Here is a 17,917-nt window from a genome sequence, read left to right on the forward strand (position 1 = left end):
TTTTGAACGAACAGAGGGGTGAAGTGGAAGTGGGTTTTTTTTTTTTTTTTTTTTGGCTGATGCTGCATAAGCTTGCTTTCTTGCGTCAAATGCCTCTACTAATGCTAATGCTAAAAAAACTTAATGTCCAAGTTTGCAGGCGATACAAAGGTTGGCAGGGTTGTCAAGGACACTACTGACACTATGCTACTGTAGCAGGATCTGGAAAGGTTGAGCAGATGGGCTGAGAGGTGGCAAATGAAATTTAACATTGACAAATGTAAAGTACTACACATGGGAAACAGCAACCCCAGAGCAACGTATCAACTCTGTGGTACTACACTGACAGTGGTAGAGAATGAAAGGGACTTGGCGGTGGTTGTGCAGGCAGATATGAAGTTCTCTGACAGTGCAGACGGGCTGCAAGGGTAGCTCATGGAGTATTGTAAATGATGTACAGGAATTTTTCCAGCAGGGATAAGGAGGTGATTATTCCCTTGTATAAGGCGATGGTCAGGCCACACCTAGAGTACTGTATACAGGTCTGGAGGCCTCATTTCAAGAAGGATGTACAGCTGCTGGAACGAGTACAGAGAAGGGCAAGAATATTAGTGAATGGAACAGAGGGGTGCTCTTACGAAGAAAGGCTTAAGTTTTGCAAATTACAGTGTCTGGAGACTAGGCACCAGCGAGGTGATCTGATAGAGGTGTACAAAGCCTTGAATGGTTTGAGCATGCTCAATGCTGATGGGATTCTTCCTCTAGCTCAGAAAAATCACCTGAGAGGGCATAAATTCATATTGAGGGAAGACAGATGTAGGATATATGTGCGGAAATTTGCCTTTAGCCAGCGGGTGGTTGGTTGGTGGAACAGTCTTCCATCCCTTGTAGTGGACGTTGATAGCCTAAATAAGTTTAAGGCTCAGCTGGACAGGTATTTTGAACGAACAGAGGGATGAAGTGGAAGTGGGGGTTTTTTTTTTTTTTTTTTGGCTGATGCTGCATAAGCTTGCTTTCTTGCATCAAATGCCTCTACTAATGCTAATGCTAAAGATTAATTATCTGATTAATTGACAATATTATGTACTATACTATAGTATATTAAGCTTATGCTGTCTATTTCGATATATTTTGTATCGCGTAAGAATGGCGGCAGTTACGAACGGGAAACACGTGGATTTGATACCCTTTCAGATACTAAGTAATACCTACAAAATCTCTGTCTAAGTTACTTTAATCTAAGTATCGTAATTAGGAATATTATGCTAATAAAACAGAAAATAAATCGGAAAAAACTTCTCTGTTCCAGGAGCAGCAAAAATGTACGTCCACACAGGCTACTCTATAAGTACCTATAAAGAAAATATTATGAATTATATTATGTGAATAGAACTTTGTGTTGCAGTTACGATGATTTTGGCATTTTCTTCAGGAATCAGCCTCCAAAACAGAGGCAGAGATAAAAAGTAAAAATGAAATGTATAGGGAAGTATTATATAAGTAAATAAATTTCGAAGAAAGAATGAAATGAAATTAACTAAATTTCAAAGAAAGAATGAAATGAAATTAAAATAAATTAAATCAAATTATTGGGCTTATATGGTACTTACTATAATTCCATGCCAATGCTAGAATGTGGGCCGTGTGGTTTAAGCCAACATCCTGTGTAGGTGAAGCGGAAAGAGGGAATTTCCACTGTTATGATAGAGTATATATGTATTGAGGTAAAATGACCTCATGTGCTGGAAAATGGAAAGAATAAAAATTAGAATTATGATTGGGTGAGAACGAATTAAACAAATGTAACTTATATCCCAGGATAGCATAGAAAATTGACTGGAAAAGTAGCGTGATATATATCCATGCATTTCATTTTTATGCATTTTTACTATGGTTTCGGGTAAAGTGTAATCTAAGGAACAGATGGTTCCTTAGACTATACTTTATCCCACACTCATAGTCAATATTATTATCTACGTTCCTTACAGTTGATGGGTTCTTTCTACTATTAATGTAGTAATCTAGAGCTATAATCCTTTATATATTTCATTCTCTTTACCACTTTTTCAATTAACATTATATATATATATATGTCCTAGATATAGAAAAATAAAAAATTTATCAGATTGGCAGTGAGGTAATACTGCTAAATTTCTTGATTCACTTGATCTTATTTTTATAATATGGCTGAATTTCTTGATTCTCTATGGTATTACTTCTTTACCATCAAACCATCTTTTATATATATTTGAAGCTAATTTTACGGGTTGACAACAGAAACAGATAGCTACGTTAATTATGGGCTGATGTTCTTCTTTCCCTTGGTCTGATTACTGTTTCAAAACTTTTGATGTTAAAGTTTGCTCAGATCGTGTCAGTGAAATTATTCTTGCAGGAATGGAATCCTTTATCCCACACTCCACTTTAAAATCTTGCCCTTTATCTAAACCTTGGTTTTCCAATAAATGTGCTAAGGCCGTCCAAGAGAAGAATGTTGCATATCGTAATTGGCTTGTTTCTAATTCTTCAGTTTCATTTTCTGCCTACACCAAAGCTCGCAACAATTATAAAGCAGTTATTAATCAGTCCAAACTAGAGTTTGAACAGGCTAAGAGTAGAAAACTTGCTTCTTGCCCTAATGGTAGCCGACATTCTGGTCTCTTGCCAAAGCTATTGGCAGCAACTTTTGCCCATCTCTGCTCCCACCTCTGTCCACACCAGATGGTTCTGTTGTTACTTCAGCCAAGGATAAAGCTGACCTGCTAGCATCCCATTTTTCTTCGAGCTCATGTATTAATGATCTTGGTAAAACACCTCCCACCATTCCTAACACGCTCCATTCAATGCCTCCTGTGGTCTTCTGTCAAAAGGATATCAGAAGGATTTTGATGAATCTTGATGCTAAGAAAGCTCCAGGTCCTGATGGTATTTCTCCACTTGTTCTCAAAACCTGTGCTCCTGAACTTACTCCTATTCTTTGCCGCCTTTTTTCACTTTCTTATTCCAAAGGTGTTTTTCTTTCTGCTTGGAAATTTGCTCATATCCAGGCAGTTCCTAAAAAGGGTGACAAATCCTTCCCATCCAATTATCGTCCCTTTGTATTAATTCTACTCTTTCTAAAGTAATGGAGAAATCAATTAACCGCCAACTCTTAAACTACCTAGAAACCTTCCGTCTGATCAACGATCGCCAGTATGCATTCCGTCAGTGTCGATCCACTGGTGATATTCTGGCTTATGTTACCCATTTATGGACTAATTCAATGGAAAGGTTCGGTGAAACACAAGTAGTTGCTCTTGACATCTCAAAGGCTTTTGATCGTGTTTGGCATAAAGGTCTTCTAAACAAGCTTCCATCTTATTGTTTGCCAACTGTTTTTAGTAATTTGTTATCCAGTTTTCTCTCTGATTGCTCACTGAGGGTGATGGTAGATGGCTCTCTGTCTTCTAACTTCTCCACTAATGCCGGTGTCCCCCAAGATTCAGTTCTTTACCCCACTCTTTTCCTCTTGAATATCAATGACCTTCTTCCATTGACTGGAAATCCTATCCATAGTTTTGCCGATGATAGCACATTGCATTCAACTTTCCACTTTGAGAAACCTTGTCCAGCTCAATCAGCTTCAAGTTCTCAAAAATCTGCTGCCAATTCCTTAAACGCCGATCTTCAGGTAATTCTCCAGTGGGGCAAAGCAAAGACAACTTAGTTGATTTCAACCCTTCTAAAACTCAGTCTTGTCTTATATCTCGCAAAAAGGATTGTTCTGCTCCTATGCTTATCTTTAGTGACACTCCGATTTCTAGGCAAAATGATATATCTCTTTTGGGGATTACTCTGACTTCTAATCTCTCTTGGCACAAGCACATTACAAATATTGCTTCCGCTGCATCTAAAAAACTTGGTTTTCTCTTTCGCTCTCTGCGTTACTTTTCTTCCAAACAGCCGCTCACTCTGTATAAATCGCACATCCGCCCTGCCATGGAATATTGTTCCCACATCTGGGGTGGTGCCCCCAAAACCTCTCTCAGGCTTCTTGATTCTATTCAGAAGAGGGCAGTTAGGTTAATTAATGATTCATCTCTAACAGAGTCTCTCCACTCGTTTTCTCATAGACGCACTGTTTCTGCTGCATGCCTCTTCCACAGATACTTCCATGGGCACTGTTCTTCAGAATTGGCTTCTATAATTCCCACTCTCTCTTTCAAAACAGTCCGAACAGATGCCGCCACCAGCCAACATCCATTTACTGTCCAACTTCAAACCCACAGAACCAACTTTTCATCTTCCTCATTTATTCATTCAACTGCCGTTTTCTGGAACAACCTTCCTTTATACGTATTTCCTGAAAATTACAGTCTAAAGAAGTTCAAGTCCAATGTCAACAAATATCTTCTTTCGTCTTCTCTATCTCCAACCCAAGCACGGTACTAAGTACTATAGGTTCTAATACCTCTCGTGTTTGGGGTTCACATTAAAAAAAAAAAAAAAAAAATGTATTGAGAGGGTTAGCCCTAGATAAAGTCCCTTTCAATATATCTACTAACCCATAATTAACACATATTATAATTTTTATAATTTTGCTTTATTATATTTTATTTTATATTTTTTGCTCTATTACATTTCTATTTTTGTCACTACTACTACTGGCGCCTCCGTAGCCAGGTGGGAAGGAGCAGCAGTGCGTAGCACACGCTTCTTGATTAGACCGGGGTTCGAGCCCGTCACCACCAAATATGGAGGATGCGGAAAAGATCAGGGAATGACCACCGCATATCCCGGAGCAATATGGCGTTAGTTGCTAATGCTTCTAAAAACCAAAATAACAATAACTACTACTACTACTACTACTTTTTTGCGCTTTTTGCTTTACTGTTTTACTTTACATTCTATCTCATTTTGTTTTACTCTCACTTTACTTCTAGGTTTTTGCTACTGTGCTGGCGTTGGGACTTTGCACGTTACTTGGGCGTTTTTGACGCACAGGTTTTTCGCAGACTGTACCTAATCTCACTTAACTTGCTACTGATCTCTATATTAAAATTTAGAAATAATATTTACAAATAAATTCTTCGCCTAATACAGATATATATATATTTATTATTTATTATTATTTTTTTTTAATAGATTAAATTCTGCATTGCCATGAGAACTCTACTCAATATTTGCTTGAGGAATGGATGGCAGAATGCCTGCATTTCAAGTGACGAAAATTATGGTTTTTTAGATGATTGTCATAGTGGAATACATTACCAGGAAAAGAAATTTAAATATAAAAATGTATTTATTATGCTGAAGTTACTGCACTATACAGGATATATGTATTTGCCACAAATAATATGAGCATCATTATCCATTTTGGCCCATCTCATGTTACATCAGCTGGTGCTATTCCACCGTCACCTGCATGTATTGTAGAAACAGAAACGATCCTTGATATGGGACCAGGCTTAGAGTAAGTACTTAGCTAGATACCATTATTTTTTTATTTGTAAACTTTTTTGACAAAGGTAAAGAAGGCGAGTACAGAAATTGGCAGAAACTGCTTCCTGTGTTATTGGTAAATGTAGAATGTATGGCGTGGTGCTCTGCCAGCTGTCAATCAGTAAGATTTTCCTTCAGCATGCTCAATAAATGGAGAGAGAGATTGTGTGTGTGTGTGTGTGTGTGTGTGTGTGTGTGTGTGTGTGTGTGTGTGTGTGTGTGTGTGTGTGTGTGTGTGTGTGTGTGTGTGTGTGTGTGTGGTCAGCTGTGTTTTGATATCCACGACAAAAGAGAACATGAGTGCATTTTACCATATTAGCATTAGCACACGATGCAAGAGAGCAAGCTTATGCAGCATCAGCCGAAGAAAAAAAAAAAAAAAAAAAAAAGCTCCGATTTCATCCCACTCCATTCGTTCCAAATACTTGTCCAGCTCGGCTATCAACTTCCACAAAACAAAAGATGAAGTCTGTTCCACCAACCAACTACCCGCTGGCTAAAGGCAAACATCTACACATCTGTCCTACAAATGTCTTTCCTCAGTTTGAATTTATTCCCTCTCAGGTGATTGTTCTGAGCAAGAGGAAGAATCAGCATTGAGCATGCTCAAACCATTCAGGGCTTTATACACCTCAATCAGATCACCTCGCAGGTGCCTAGTCTCCACACACTGTAATTTGTAAAATTTAAGCTTTTCTTAGTAAGAGCAATCCTTTGTTCCATTCACTAATCTTGTTGCCCTTCTCGGTACTTGTTCCAACAGCTCTACGTCCTTCTTAAAATAAGGCCGCCGAATTCTGATGGGATCCTTCCACTTGTTCAGATTACGAACCTAAGGGGGCATAAATTCAAATTAAGAAAAGACAGATGTAGAATAGATGTGCAGAAATTTGCCTTTAGCCAGCAGGTGGTTAATTGCTGGAACAAACTTCCATCTGTTGTTGTGGAAGTTGATAGGTTGAATAAATTTAAGGAGGAACTGGACAGGTATTTGGAGGGAATGGTGTGAATTTTTTTTTGGCTTATGCTGCATAAGCTCACACACTTGCTTTCTTTTATCACATGCCACTACTACTACACGACGACTATTACTACTGCATCCAGACCTGTATACGGTACTCAAGGTGTGGCCTGACCACTGTCTTATATAAGGGGATAATCACATCCTTATCCCTGCTAGAAAAATTCCTTTTTATCATTGACAAAACGCCATGAACTACTCTTGCAGACTGTTCTGCACTGCTCAGAAAACTTCATATCTGCCTGCACAATTACCCCCCAGGTCCTTTTTGTTCTCTATCACTGTCAGTGTAGTACCACAGAGTTGATACGTCACTCTGGTGGTTGCTGCTTCCCATATGCAGTACTTTACATTTGTCAATGTTAAACTTCATTTGCCACCTCTCAGCCCATCTGCTCAACTTTTCTAGATCCTGTTGCAGCAGCGTACTGTTATCAGTGTCCTTAACAACTCTGCCAACCTTCATATCGTCCGCAAACTTGGACATCAAGCTTGATATACCATCATCAATATCATTTATAAATACAGAAAACAACAATGGACCCAATACTGAACGCTGAGGGACTCCACTAATAACATTAGTCCACGATGAGCAGTATCCATTGATTACCACTCTGTCTTCTACCACTCAACGATCCCTTTATTCATAGCAGCAATTTGCCTCCAGTGCCACACTGTTCCAATTTGTGTGGCGGTCTCCCATGTGCAACAGTATCAAAAGCCTTTCTAAGATCCAAATATATGATATCAAAGTTATTCCCAGCATCCAGTTGCTTTGTGACCACATCATAGTATCCAATCAGATTGGTCAGGCAAGACTTTCCCGTAACAAAATCATGCTGTGTCTGAGCTTTAACTGAAGTCCTGTCTAGCTGATCCTGCAATGTTTCTTTAACCAGTGCCTCCATTAATTTCCCTGGAACAGAAGTTAAACTTACAGGTCTGTAATTACCTGTCTCCCTTTAATCCTCCTTTGTGGATTGGGGTCACATTTGCACATCTCCAGTCCATGGGTACCTCCCCCTGAGTCCAGGGAAGCTCTCATAATTATGGCTAAGGATTTACTTACTTCCTTTGCCACCTACTTTAATATAACTAGATATATTCCATCCACCCTAGGTGCCTTTGTTATGTTCATCTTCAACAATTTTCTTCAACAACAACATCTTCAACAATTACATCCATCTTGAAATGAGGCCTCCAGACCTGTATACAGGTCTGGAGGCCTCATTTCAAGAAGGATGTAGAGCTGCTGGAACGAGTACAGAGAAGGGCAACAAGATTAGTGAATGGAACAAAGGGGTGCTCGTACGAAGAAAGGCTTAAGTTTTGCAAATTACAGTGTCTGGAGACTAGGCACCAGCGAGGTAATCTGATAGAGGTGTATAAAGCCTTGAATGGTTTAAGCATGCTCAATGCTGATGGGATTCTTCCTCTAGCTCAGAAAAATCACCTGAGAGGGCATAAATTCAAATTGAGGAAAGACAGATGTAGGATAGACGTGCGGAAATTTGCCTTTAGCCAGCGGGTGGTTGGTTGGTGGAACAGACTTCCATCCCTTGTGGTGGAGGTTGATAGCCTAAATAAGTTTAAGGCTCAGCTGGACAGGTATTTTGAATGAACAGAGGGGTGAAGTGGAAGTGGTTTTTTTTTTTTTTTTTTTTTTTGGCTGATGCTGCATAAGCTTGCTTTCTTGCATCAAATGCCTCTACTAATGCTAATGCTAATTTCTGCTCCACTTTATTCTCACTTATTAAAAGATTATTATGCAGAGTTTAATACATCTCCGGCATTCCCCTCCCTGAATAACTCCTCATTTGTGAATGTTGATGCAAAATAGTCATTTAGTTTGTTAGCTACCTGAGCAGGGTCATCAACAGATGAACCATCGATTTCAAGTGGACCAATCGGATTCATACCCTTCCTTGTAGAGTTTACATAAGTAAAGAACTCTTTGCTGTTTTTCTTTGCATCCCTTGCCAGAGATTTCTCGTAATCTGCCTTCGCCTGCCTAACCTCCTTTGTAACTTGGTTACAGAGCAGCGTATATCTATCATAGGCTTCTGTGTCACATGTTAATTTATATGTGTCCCATGCATTTTTCTTCTCTGTCACATGTCTAGTTAGTTCATCTGACATCCATTTATGCCTAAATCTTGAACAATATTTCTTTGTTGGTATGAAAAGCCTTGTACCTTCCAAGATTAATTCTTTGAATGCTTCCCATTTTGAATTTGCTGTTGGTAACATTATCAGTTGGTCCCACTGTTTAGAATTTAAATACTGTCTCAGACCACCGTAGTCACCTTTTTGAAAGAAAAAACCCTTCCCTTAACCTTGATTGTATTAGCATTAGTAGAGGCATTTGATGCAAGAAAGCAAGCTTATGCAGCATCAGCCAAAAAAAAAAAAAAAAAACCCACTTCCACTTCACCCCTCTGTTCGTTCAAAATACCTGATCCTCACAGGTCTATAATTACTTGTGTCAGCCTTTGATCCTCCTTTGTGAATTGGGGTCACATTTGCACATTTCCAGTCTATGGGTACCTCCCCTGAGTCCAAGGAAGCTCTCATAATTATGGCTAAGGGTTTGCTTACTTCCTTTGCTGCCTCCTTTAATATAACTGGATAGATTCCATCAACCCCGGGTGCCTTTCTTGTGTTTATCTTCAACAGTTTCTCCTCCACTTTACTCTCAGTTATTTCAAGATTCTGTAGTTTACTGCTAGAGTTGAATACGCCTCTGGCATTCCCCTCGCTGAATAACTCCTCATGTGTGAATGTCGATGCAAAATATTCATTTAGTTTGTTAGCTACCTGAGCAGGATCATCAACAGTTGACCCATCAATATCAAGTGGACCAATCTGATTCATCCCCTTCCTTCTAGAGTTTACATAAGTAAAGAACTCTTTGCTGTTTTTCTTTGCATCCCTTGCCAAGGATTTCTCGTAATCTGCCTTCGCCTGCCTAACCTCCTTTGTAACTTGGTTGCATATCAACTTGTATCTATCATAGGCTTCTGTGTCATGTGTGAATTTGTAAGTATCCCATGCAATTTTCTTCTCTGCCATTAGTTCATCTCTCATTAGTTCATCTGACATCCATTTTGGCCTAAACCTTGAACAATATTTCTTAGTTGGTATGTAAAGCCTAGTAGCTTCCAAGATAAGTTCTTTGAATGCTTTCCATTTTGAATTTGCTGTTGGTAACATCATGAGTTGGTCCCACTGTATAGAATTTAAATACTGTCTCAGTCCATCGTAGTCGCCTTTACGGAAGCAATAACCCTTCCCTTTACCCCTAATGGTAGTTACCTCTTTGAGTAAATCCCACTTCAGCACACTGTGATCACTGCCACCTAGTGGTTCATTTATCTGCAGATTCTTAATGCATGAAGAATCACTGCTGATAATCAAATCAAGAGTATTACTCCCTCTAGTTGCCTCCCGAACATGCTGATGTAGAAAACAATCATCCAATAAATCCACAAAATCCCTGCTAGTGTGTGAGTGACCAGCCCCCAAATTCCACTCTATATCTGAGAAATTAAAATCTCCCATTATAAGACTCTGTGATTTACTGGCCCACTCTATTTCCCTGTACAGTTTCTTATTATACTCATCAGAGTCATTAGGCCTATAGCACACTCCTGCTCTCAATTTTGATCTCCCAATGCTTATGTCACACCAAACTGACTCAACACTGCACTGTCCAGCGATGTCGACTGACTTCACTTCTTTGGTTTTTATGTGTTTCTTAACTAATAGCATATCCCTTCCCCCCTTCCTATCCTGTCTATCCTTTCTGTAGATGTTGTAGTCCCCAAATTGCAGTTCTGCATCCCTTATATATGTGTGACACCACGTCTCTGATATCCCAACAACCTCTTTAACCTCTTTGAGTAAATCCTACTTCAACATACTGTGATCTCTGCCACCTAGTGGTTCCTTTATCTGTAGATTCTTGATGTATGAAAAATCACTACTGGTAATCAGATCGAGAGTATTTCTCCCTCTAGTTGCCTCCTGAACAACCTGCTGTAGAAATCAATCATCCAATAAATCCACAAAAGTCTTGCTAGTGTGTGAGTGACCAATCCAGAAATTCCAATTAATCTCTGGGAAATTAAAAACCCCCATTAGAAAACACTCTTATTGGCATTAGCATTAGTAGAGGCATATGATGCAAGAAAGCAAGCTTATGCAGCATCAGCCAAAAAAAAAAAAAAAAAACCCTTCCACTTCACCCCTCCGTTCGAAATACCTGTCCAGCTGAGCCTTAGATTTATTTAGGCTATCAACTTCCACAACAAGGGATGGAAGTCTGTTCCACCAACCAACCAACTAACTACCCGCTGGCTAAAGGCAAATTTCCGCACATCTATCATAAATCTGTCTTTCCTCCTACTTATTTACTGGCGCACTTTAGTTTTCTGCACAATTGCTCATTATACTTATCAGATTCATTTGGCTTATAACAGACACCTACTGTCATTTTTCTTTTCCTAGTGCTTATGTCACACCATACAGACTTAACATTGCATTGTCCACCAACATCAGTTAGATGCACTTCTTTAGATTTTATGTGTTTCTTAACTAACAGCATAACCCCTCCTCCCTTTCTGTCCTCTCTACCCTTTCTACACACACTGTACTGCCCAAATTCTAGTTCTGCACTGCTTATGTCTGTGTGACACCATGCCTCTGATATCCCAACAATATCTGCCTTTAATGTCTTGACTAGCACTTAAAGCTCATTGAATTTATTAACTACACTCCTAGCATTGGTGTAAATGCAAGAATACATGCACCTGTTTCTACTCTTAGTTATCCTAACACAGCCCATGTATTTACTTGTTCCACTATGTGTCTCAGCAGTCCTGGAAATCTCCATTGCCTTGCTTTCCAGGATGCTGCTCAATTGCATTTCAATAGAAGTAGTACAAGAATCACTTTTACCTCTTCCAGCTGTTACTGTTAATCTATTAGTCCGTGTATCCCTCCAAGCTAGCATCCATCTAACTCTGCCTTCTAGGCAGAGTTTGACCCATCTAACTCTGCCTCTATAGCATTAGCAAATATTCTTGCACCCTTTCTATTTAAGTGTATCCTACCCCCGTAGAAGCAGTCTCTTCTGTTAACAAGCACAGACCAAACGTTTGAGAATAAAGGCAATAAAGGCTCCTGGAGTTGATGGCATATACCCTGTAGTTTTGATGGAGAGCGTGAGGGAGTGTATTGAACTATTAAAGTTAATTATGAAGGCATCTTTGGACTCGGGAGAGATTCCTTTGGATTGGAGAAGTGCCAGTGTATTGCTAATACATAAAAGTGGTTCTAAGTCAGTGCTTAGTCTGACTTCAGTGGTAAGAAAAATCTGAGAGGCAGTAATTCAGAGTTAAATCCAGGCACATTTAGATACATATGGCAATCTGAAGGATACGCAATATGGCTTTGTTAAGAGTAAATCATGCTTAACTAACTACCTTAGTAGGCTATTTTCACACAGTTACTCATGAGCTGTATTTATATTACAATTTCAACATAGTTTATTTGGATTTTAGCAAGGCATTTGACTTGGTCCCTTATGAGAGGTTACTGTACATGCTTGAAATGGTTGGGATTAGTAAGATTCTAAGATTGATTGCTGGGTAGCTGCAGGGCAAAAGGCTGAAGGGTGTGATTAATGGATATTTTTCAGATTGGTGTAACATCAGGAGTGGGCAACCCCAAAGATCAGTTCTTGGACCACTATTTTTTCTAATTTTCATAAGTGACATTGATGAAGGGATAAGGTGTGATATCAAAATTTGCAGATGATGTAAAGATTGGCAGGGTCGTTAATGATCAGTCATCCTGAAAGATGACTTGAACAGACTTCAGAGATAGTGCTTAGCAGAGAAGTGGCAGTTATGGTTTAATGCTGCTAAATGCAAGTTCTTACACTTGGGGGTATAGCAAACCACAAATAAATTATACCCTTGGTGGGATTGAATTAAAATAACGGAGGAAGTAAGTGATCTGGGAGTTACTGGCAGATATGAAGTTTTCTGAACAGTGTAAACAGGCAGCCAGGAAAACACATGTTGTCCTATTGATGATTTATCGAATGTTATGCTGTAGAGATGGGGAGGTCATAATCCCTCTGTATAAGGCATTTGTAAGACCACAAAATTGAATTGCTGTTTTCAAGTATGGAGACATCATATGAAAAAAAAAAAAAAGACATTGAGCTTCTTGAAAGGGTCCAAAGACGGGCAACTCGTATGTTGAGATCAGCAGAAGGATGACTGTATGAGGAAAGACTCCGATTATATGAGCTACAGAGTTTGGCAACCAGACACGGCAGAGGTGACCTGATTGAGGTTTATAAGGCTCTGAGAGGGATTAGTAAAATGAATGGAGGTGGAATTCTTACTGTTATGAGGAATTCTATAACTAGGGGATCATAAATTCAAATCACAGGGGTTGACGTTTAGATCAGATTGTAGGAAGTTTTATTTTAGCCAGCCAGCCAGTCAGTCATTGATTGCTGGAACAAGTTGCCCTTGCAGGTAGTTGAGGCTGACGGTTCAGGTAATTACCTGTGTGAGGAGAGAACCATATAATTTGTATTTTTGTATCTAGTTTTTTTTTTTTTTTTTTGCCAGTCCTGTGGCTGGCAGCAAATCCTGTGGCTTCCTTGCACTATGTGGTGAATACTATTACCAAAGTAATGCTTGCACACATCTTAATTTTTTTTTTTTTGTTGCTCCAATGATGGATATTAGCATTAGCATTAGTAGAGGCATTTGATGCAAGAAAGCAAGCTTATGCAGCATCAGCCAAAAAAAAAAACAAAAAAAAAAAAAACCACTTCCACTTCACCCCTCTGTTCGTTCAAAAACCTGTCCAGCTGAGCCTTAAACTTATTTAGGCTATCAACCTCCACTACAAGGGATGGAAGTCTGTTCCACCAACCAACCACCCGCTGGCTAAAGTCAAATTTCCGCACATCTATCCTACATCTGTCTTTCCTCAATTTGAATTTATACCCTCTCAGGTGATTATTCTGAGCTAGAGGAAGAATCCCATCAGCATTGAGCATGCTCAAACCATTCAAGGCTTTATACACCTCTATCAGATCATCTCGCTGGTGCCTAGTCTCCAAGACTAGGCACCAGCCTATTGACAAGATGTTAAGAATGTGTCAAATTAGTGGGAAGCTAAAGTTATGGGAAATAGGCTAAAATAGCTTCAAGGGAATGTGTCAGGTTAGTAAACTGTAGAAGAATACTTAGTCTTAACTGTGTCTGTAGTAATGTCAGGGTTGTTGTCAATAAAATGAGTAAAATTGAATTGGTTAGGACAACTAATGCTGACATAATGGGACTAACAAAAATGTGGTCCCCCTCAAAATTTGGGCATGGTGAGTTTCATTATTGCATGGACAAAGTAAATAGGAAGGATTGGGAAGGGTAAATAGGAGTGGTGGAGTGATGCTTCTTATTACGGCGCCTCCGTAGCCAGGTGGGAAGGAGCAGCAGTGCGTAGCACACGCTTCTTGATTAGACCGGGGTTCGAGCCCGTCACCACCAAATACGGAGGATGCGGAAAGGTCAAGGGAATGACCACCGCATATTCCCGGAGCAATATGGCCTTAGTTGCTAATGCTCCTAAAAAAACCAAACAAACAAACGAAGATGCTTCTTATTAAAAGTGGCCTGAACATGAAAAGATCTTTTGTAGATTCTTAAGTTGTTTGCAAGCATGGAATTTGGTGTGAGTTAGTTGGAAGCAAATGCATAATGAAAGTTGCAGTTATCTATAGACCAGAAGATTGTGAAGAATATAACAGGAGTCTCTACATGCAGATGGCAAGTGTGAATATCTTATTATTGGTTAAAGAATGGTTACTTTAAAAATTAATCGATAAATATTTCTGTTACCAACAGAGGGCTCCTGACAGTAACTCCAATGAAAAACATATAACTGTTCCTTCTGCAAATCATTGATCAAATAGCAAAATCACTGAAAGTTTAACAAAATCAATACCAGATGCACAAAACAAATTTCCATAAAAAAGCAAAAAAAAAAAAAAACCATTATAAAGTGGTGCTCACATCTCCATTTTCAAAAACATTTAACACAACAGCACCCGTATACCACTTTCAGCTCAGAATTACCAAAAATGTTCCATAGGGCATAAACAATATACAGGGTTTGTCAAAATATTGTTGATAACTTTGACAGTTTATTTGAAAGTAACTGCATATTTTTCTGTAAATAAAAAGCTATCATATTAAAGCATAAATATCAAGGTTTTTAATAACATATGAATGTTGTGCCGATTCACTTTATCACTGAGTGGAACATGGCTTCATCATTAAACACTAATCTGTGTGTGAAATTTTCAACAGTAGCAATAAAATTCATACCCAGAAACTTTTTTTTCTGGGTTTTCGTGTTTAGGGCTTGTAACAAATGAATTTTTTTTAAGGATGCATGGAGAGTCACCTTCTGAGAATATGCCAAACACTTTTCTGTGGAATTCCAAGCTCTCTGCTGGCCTTGTTAGTTGATTCCTGAGATACGCCCCCTGCAGACATTATATAGTTGCATCGTCCATGCTGGAATGATCTGTGCTTTTATCTTTGCAGATGCATCTATGCTCTATGAACTGCCTGCACTATTTAATGGTTGTCTCGAGTTGGTGGATTTCTATGAAATTTATTTCTGAATGATTACTGTACTGAAACTCTTGATTTCGTTTCATGATAATAGAGAACACAAAATGGTTTCTCCACAGGTGATGCCATTTTGAATGCAGTGCTGTCTGGCACAGGCATATAAATATCTGTGGCATAAATATCTGGCACAGGCACATAAATATCTGTGGCAAATTGATATTTATGCTTCCATTTTATAGCATTTTTGTCACAGAAATGTATGTAATATATTTCATATAAACTGTCAAAGTTGTCTACAACATTTTGACTAATCCTGTATCAGACCACAAAATGTGCTTGTGGATGAGAACCGTAAATTGGACTTATCAAAAGCATCAGTTTTAATGACATTCAAATACTTGGTGCAGAATGTGCAAAGAAAGTTGTTTCATTAATTACAAATAATATTAGTTTGCTGCCTCTAGTACAGGATCTGACAGGTGCCCTCTGAAAACTTACTGTATTTGTCTGCTTATAAGATGACACTTTCTTTCCTTATAAATACCTTAAAAAATTACCTGGATCTTAGAAGCTGAAAGTGGCAATACAGCATATGCACAAAACCGAGAGTTAATGTATAGTAGTTAACGGATAGCTAACTACTATACGTTAGTACACTTTTCAGTAATTACCAGGCTGTTGTTGGTAAATTTAAACCCAATGGCAGGCACATAAAGAAGGCAAAATTATACTATTGGATTTAAGCTAAAAGTAGTACAATATGAAATTTCGCACCACCGCCTACTGAGAAGATGATTTGTCATTTAAGAAAGCAGCAAGTTTTATTACAAGAAGCTGATAAAAGAAAGCACAACCTTCATAAAATTCCACCTAAATGGCCAAATTTAGAAGAAAACTTGTATAGTTGGATAATGGAATGTAGAGATGTGGGTTTTTTGCATTGATTATTAAAATTATAATAGTAGAAGCACAGAAATGAGCAGCTGATATTGAGATACATGACTTTAAGGGAACTGAATCTTGATGTTATTGCTTTATGAAAAGAAACAGGTTAAGTTTATGCACAAGAACTAGAATAACCCAGAAAATGCCTGCTGAGTACAAACAGAAAATATTAGATTTCCATAAATTTGTACTTAATGCTAGAAAACAAAGCAGCTACAAACTTAGCCAAATTGGGTATATGGATGAAATTCTGTTGATGTGCCATCCAATAAAACTAAATCTGAGAGGGCAAAAATCTATAACTATTAAAACCACTGACATGAAAAGACACACTACACCACAGTTTTAACTTGTTATGCTGATTGGAACAAACTTCTACGAATGTTAATTTTTAAAAGAAAAACTTTACTGAAAGATAAACTGCTAAATGGAATTCATGTACTTATACAACTGAAGGGATGGATGGAATGAAGAACATATCAAGGATTGGTTTGTAAAAGTTTGGTCCAAGCTTCTTCGTGGACTACTGCGTAAAAATGCACTACTAGTGTGGGATCAGTTTAGAGCGCATCGGACTGCAAACATCAAACAACTGGCTGAAATGATGAACACAGAATTGGCGGTAATTCTGGGTGGCTTAACTTCCCATTTACAGCCATTAGATGTCAGCATCAGTAAGCTATTCAAGAATAACATGTGGGAGCAATGAAATAAATGGCTGCTAGAGAGGAACCATGATATTATGCCTACTGGAAGGATGAAACATCCATCAATAGCACAAGTGTGTGAATGGGTGCTAAAGGTCATGGCATGATGTTAAGACTGAAATTGTGGTCAAGTCCTTTAAAAAATGTGGTATAAGTAATGCAGTGGATGGCACTGATGATAATTTATTGCATGAGAGTGACAGCGATACTAGTGAAGAGGATGATGATTATGATGATGTTGGGGATAATGATGATCAAGTTGGCTTTTGGGTTTTATTTTTATTGAATTTTAAATTTCCACTGTATTAACAATAAATTTTTTGAAAGTTTTTTCCTTAAATTTACTGTTGCAAAATTAGGGTTTCTCTTCCACGCCGCAGCATCTTATAGCTGACAAATACGGTAATTGCTCATTAATTATTAATCAATGATTAAAAATCTGAATTTCTATTTCCCTACTTGTCTAAATATAGTCAAACAATCAAAAACATCTCAATTTGAGATGTTTTTAAAGTGCAAAATTGTTTTCTTGGAATTAAAATTGCAAAGAACCTGTTAAGTTCCATGCGATTACTTACTGCTTTTGCTTTTTGCTTCAGTGTTCTTGACAGTTTTATGTACCGATTGTGGTGCTTTTAGGACCTCATAAACAGTACATTTATGAGATGCTGAAAGTGAAGGGGGTCTGCTAAAGAAAGTAGTTCCTATTTGATTTTTGTTTAATTATTGTACAAGATGTGTTTTTTGTTTTCTTTATTATTATGTAAAATGATTTGTTGTATAGTTATTATTTATCTGTTAATTCTTGTTCCGAATATACTGTTTTTTTAGCACAAAACAATTTAGCACATAAAACAATGTGTGCAGGTTTAAGTTTTAAATTTATATTCTTAAAGATTCCTTGAACTGAAATATGGAAGTGACTCTTAATTTCATGTTTATATTATGTTTATATTTTATGACTAACTTTGTACTTTTATTTTCAGCTTTTATAGTAGAAACGACATGTAAAAATATTTTTTATATTTAAATATTTTATTAAAAATGAAAAAAAATTACTTAAATTAAATACTGATATCCATTGAGAAAAGAATAAATATTGGTACACTGCAAAC

At 38.0% G+C, this 17,917-nt stretch overlaps 1 protein-coding gene across 3 annotated transcripts in view; it reads left to right on the forward strand.

The window, feature by feature from the left end:
- LOC150090468 (uncharacterized) overlaps nucleotides 1–17,917 on the forward strand; it is a 678,730-nt gene that overhangs the window by 46,700 nt on the left and 614,113 nt on the right. For all 3 annotated transcript variants that reach the window (XM_090389911.1, XM_090389910.1, XM_090389909.1), the window contains exon 2: nucleotides 5,104–5,431. In XM_090389911.1, the coding sequence (XP_090246037.1) occupies nucleotides 5,316–5,431 (116 nt within the window). In that variant the 5' untranslated portion in view covers nucleotides 5,104–5,315. The remainder of the gene's footprint in view (nucleotides 1–5,103; nucleotides 5,432–17,917) is intronic.

This window comes from Mastigoproctus giganteus, chromosome 2 (assembly GCF_048544385.1).
Source record: "Mastigoproctus giganteus isolate SK-2022 chromosome 2, ASM4854438v1, whole genome shotgun sequence".
Lineage (NCBI taxonomy): Eukaryota > Metazoa > Arthropoda > Arachnida > Uropygi > Thelyphonidae > Mastigoproctus > Mastigoproctus giganteus.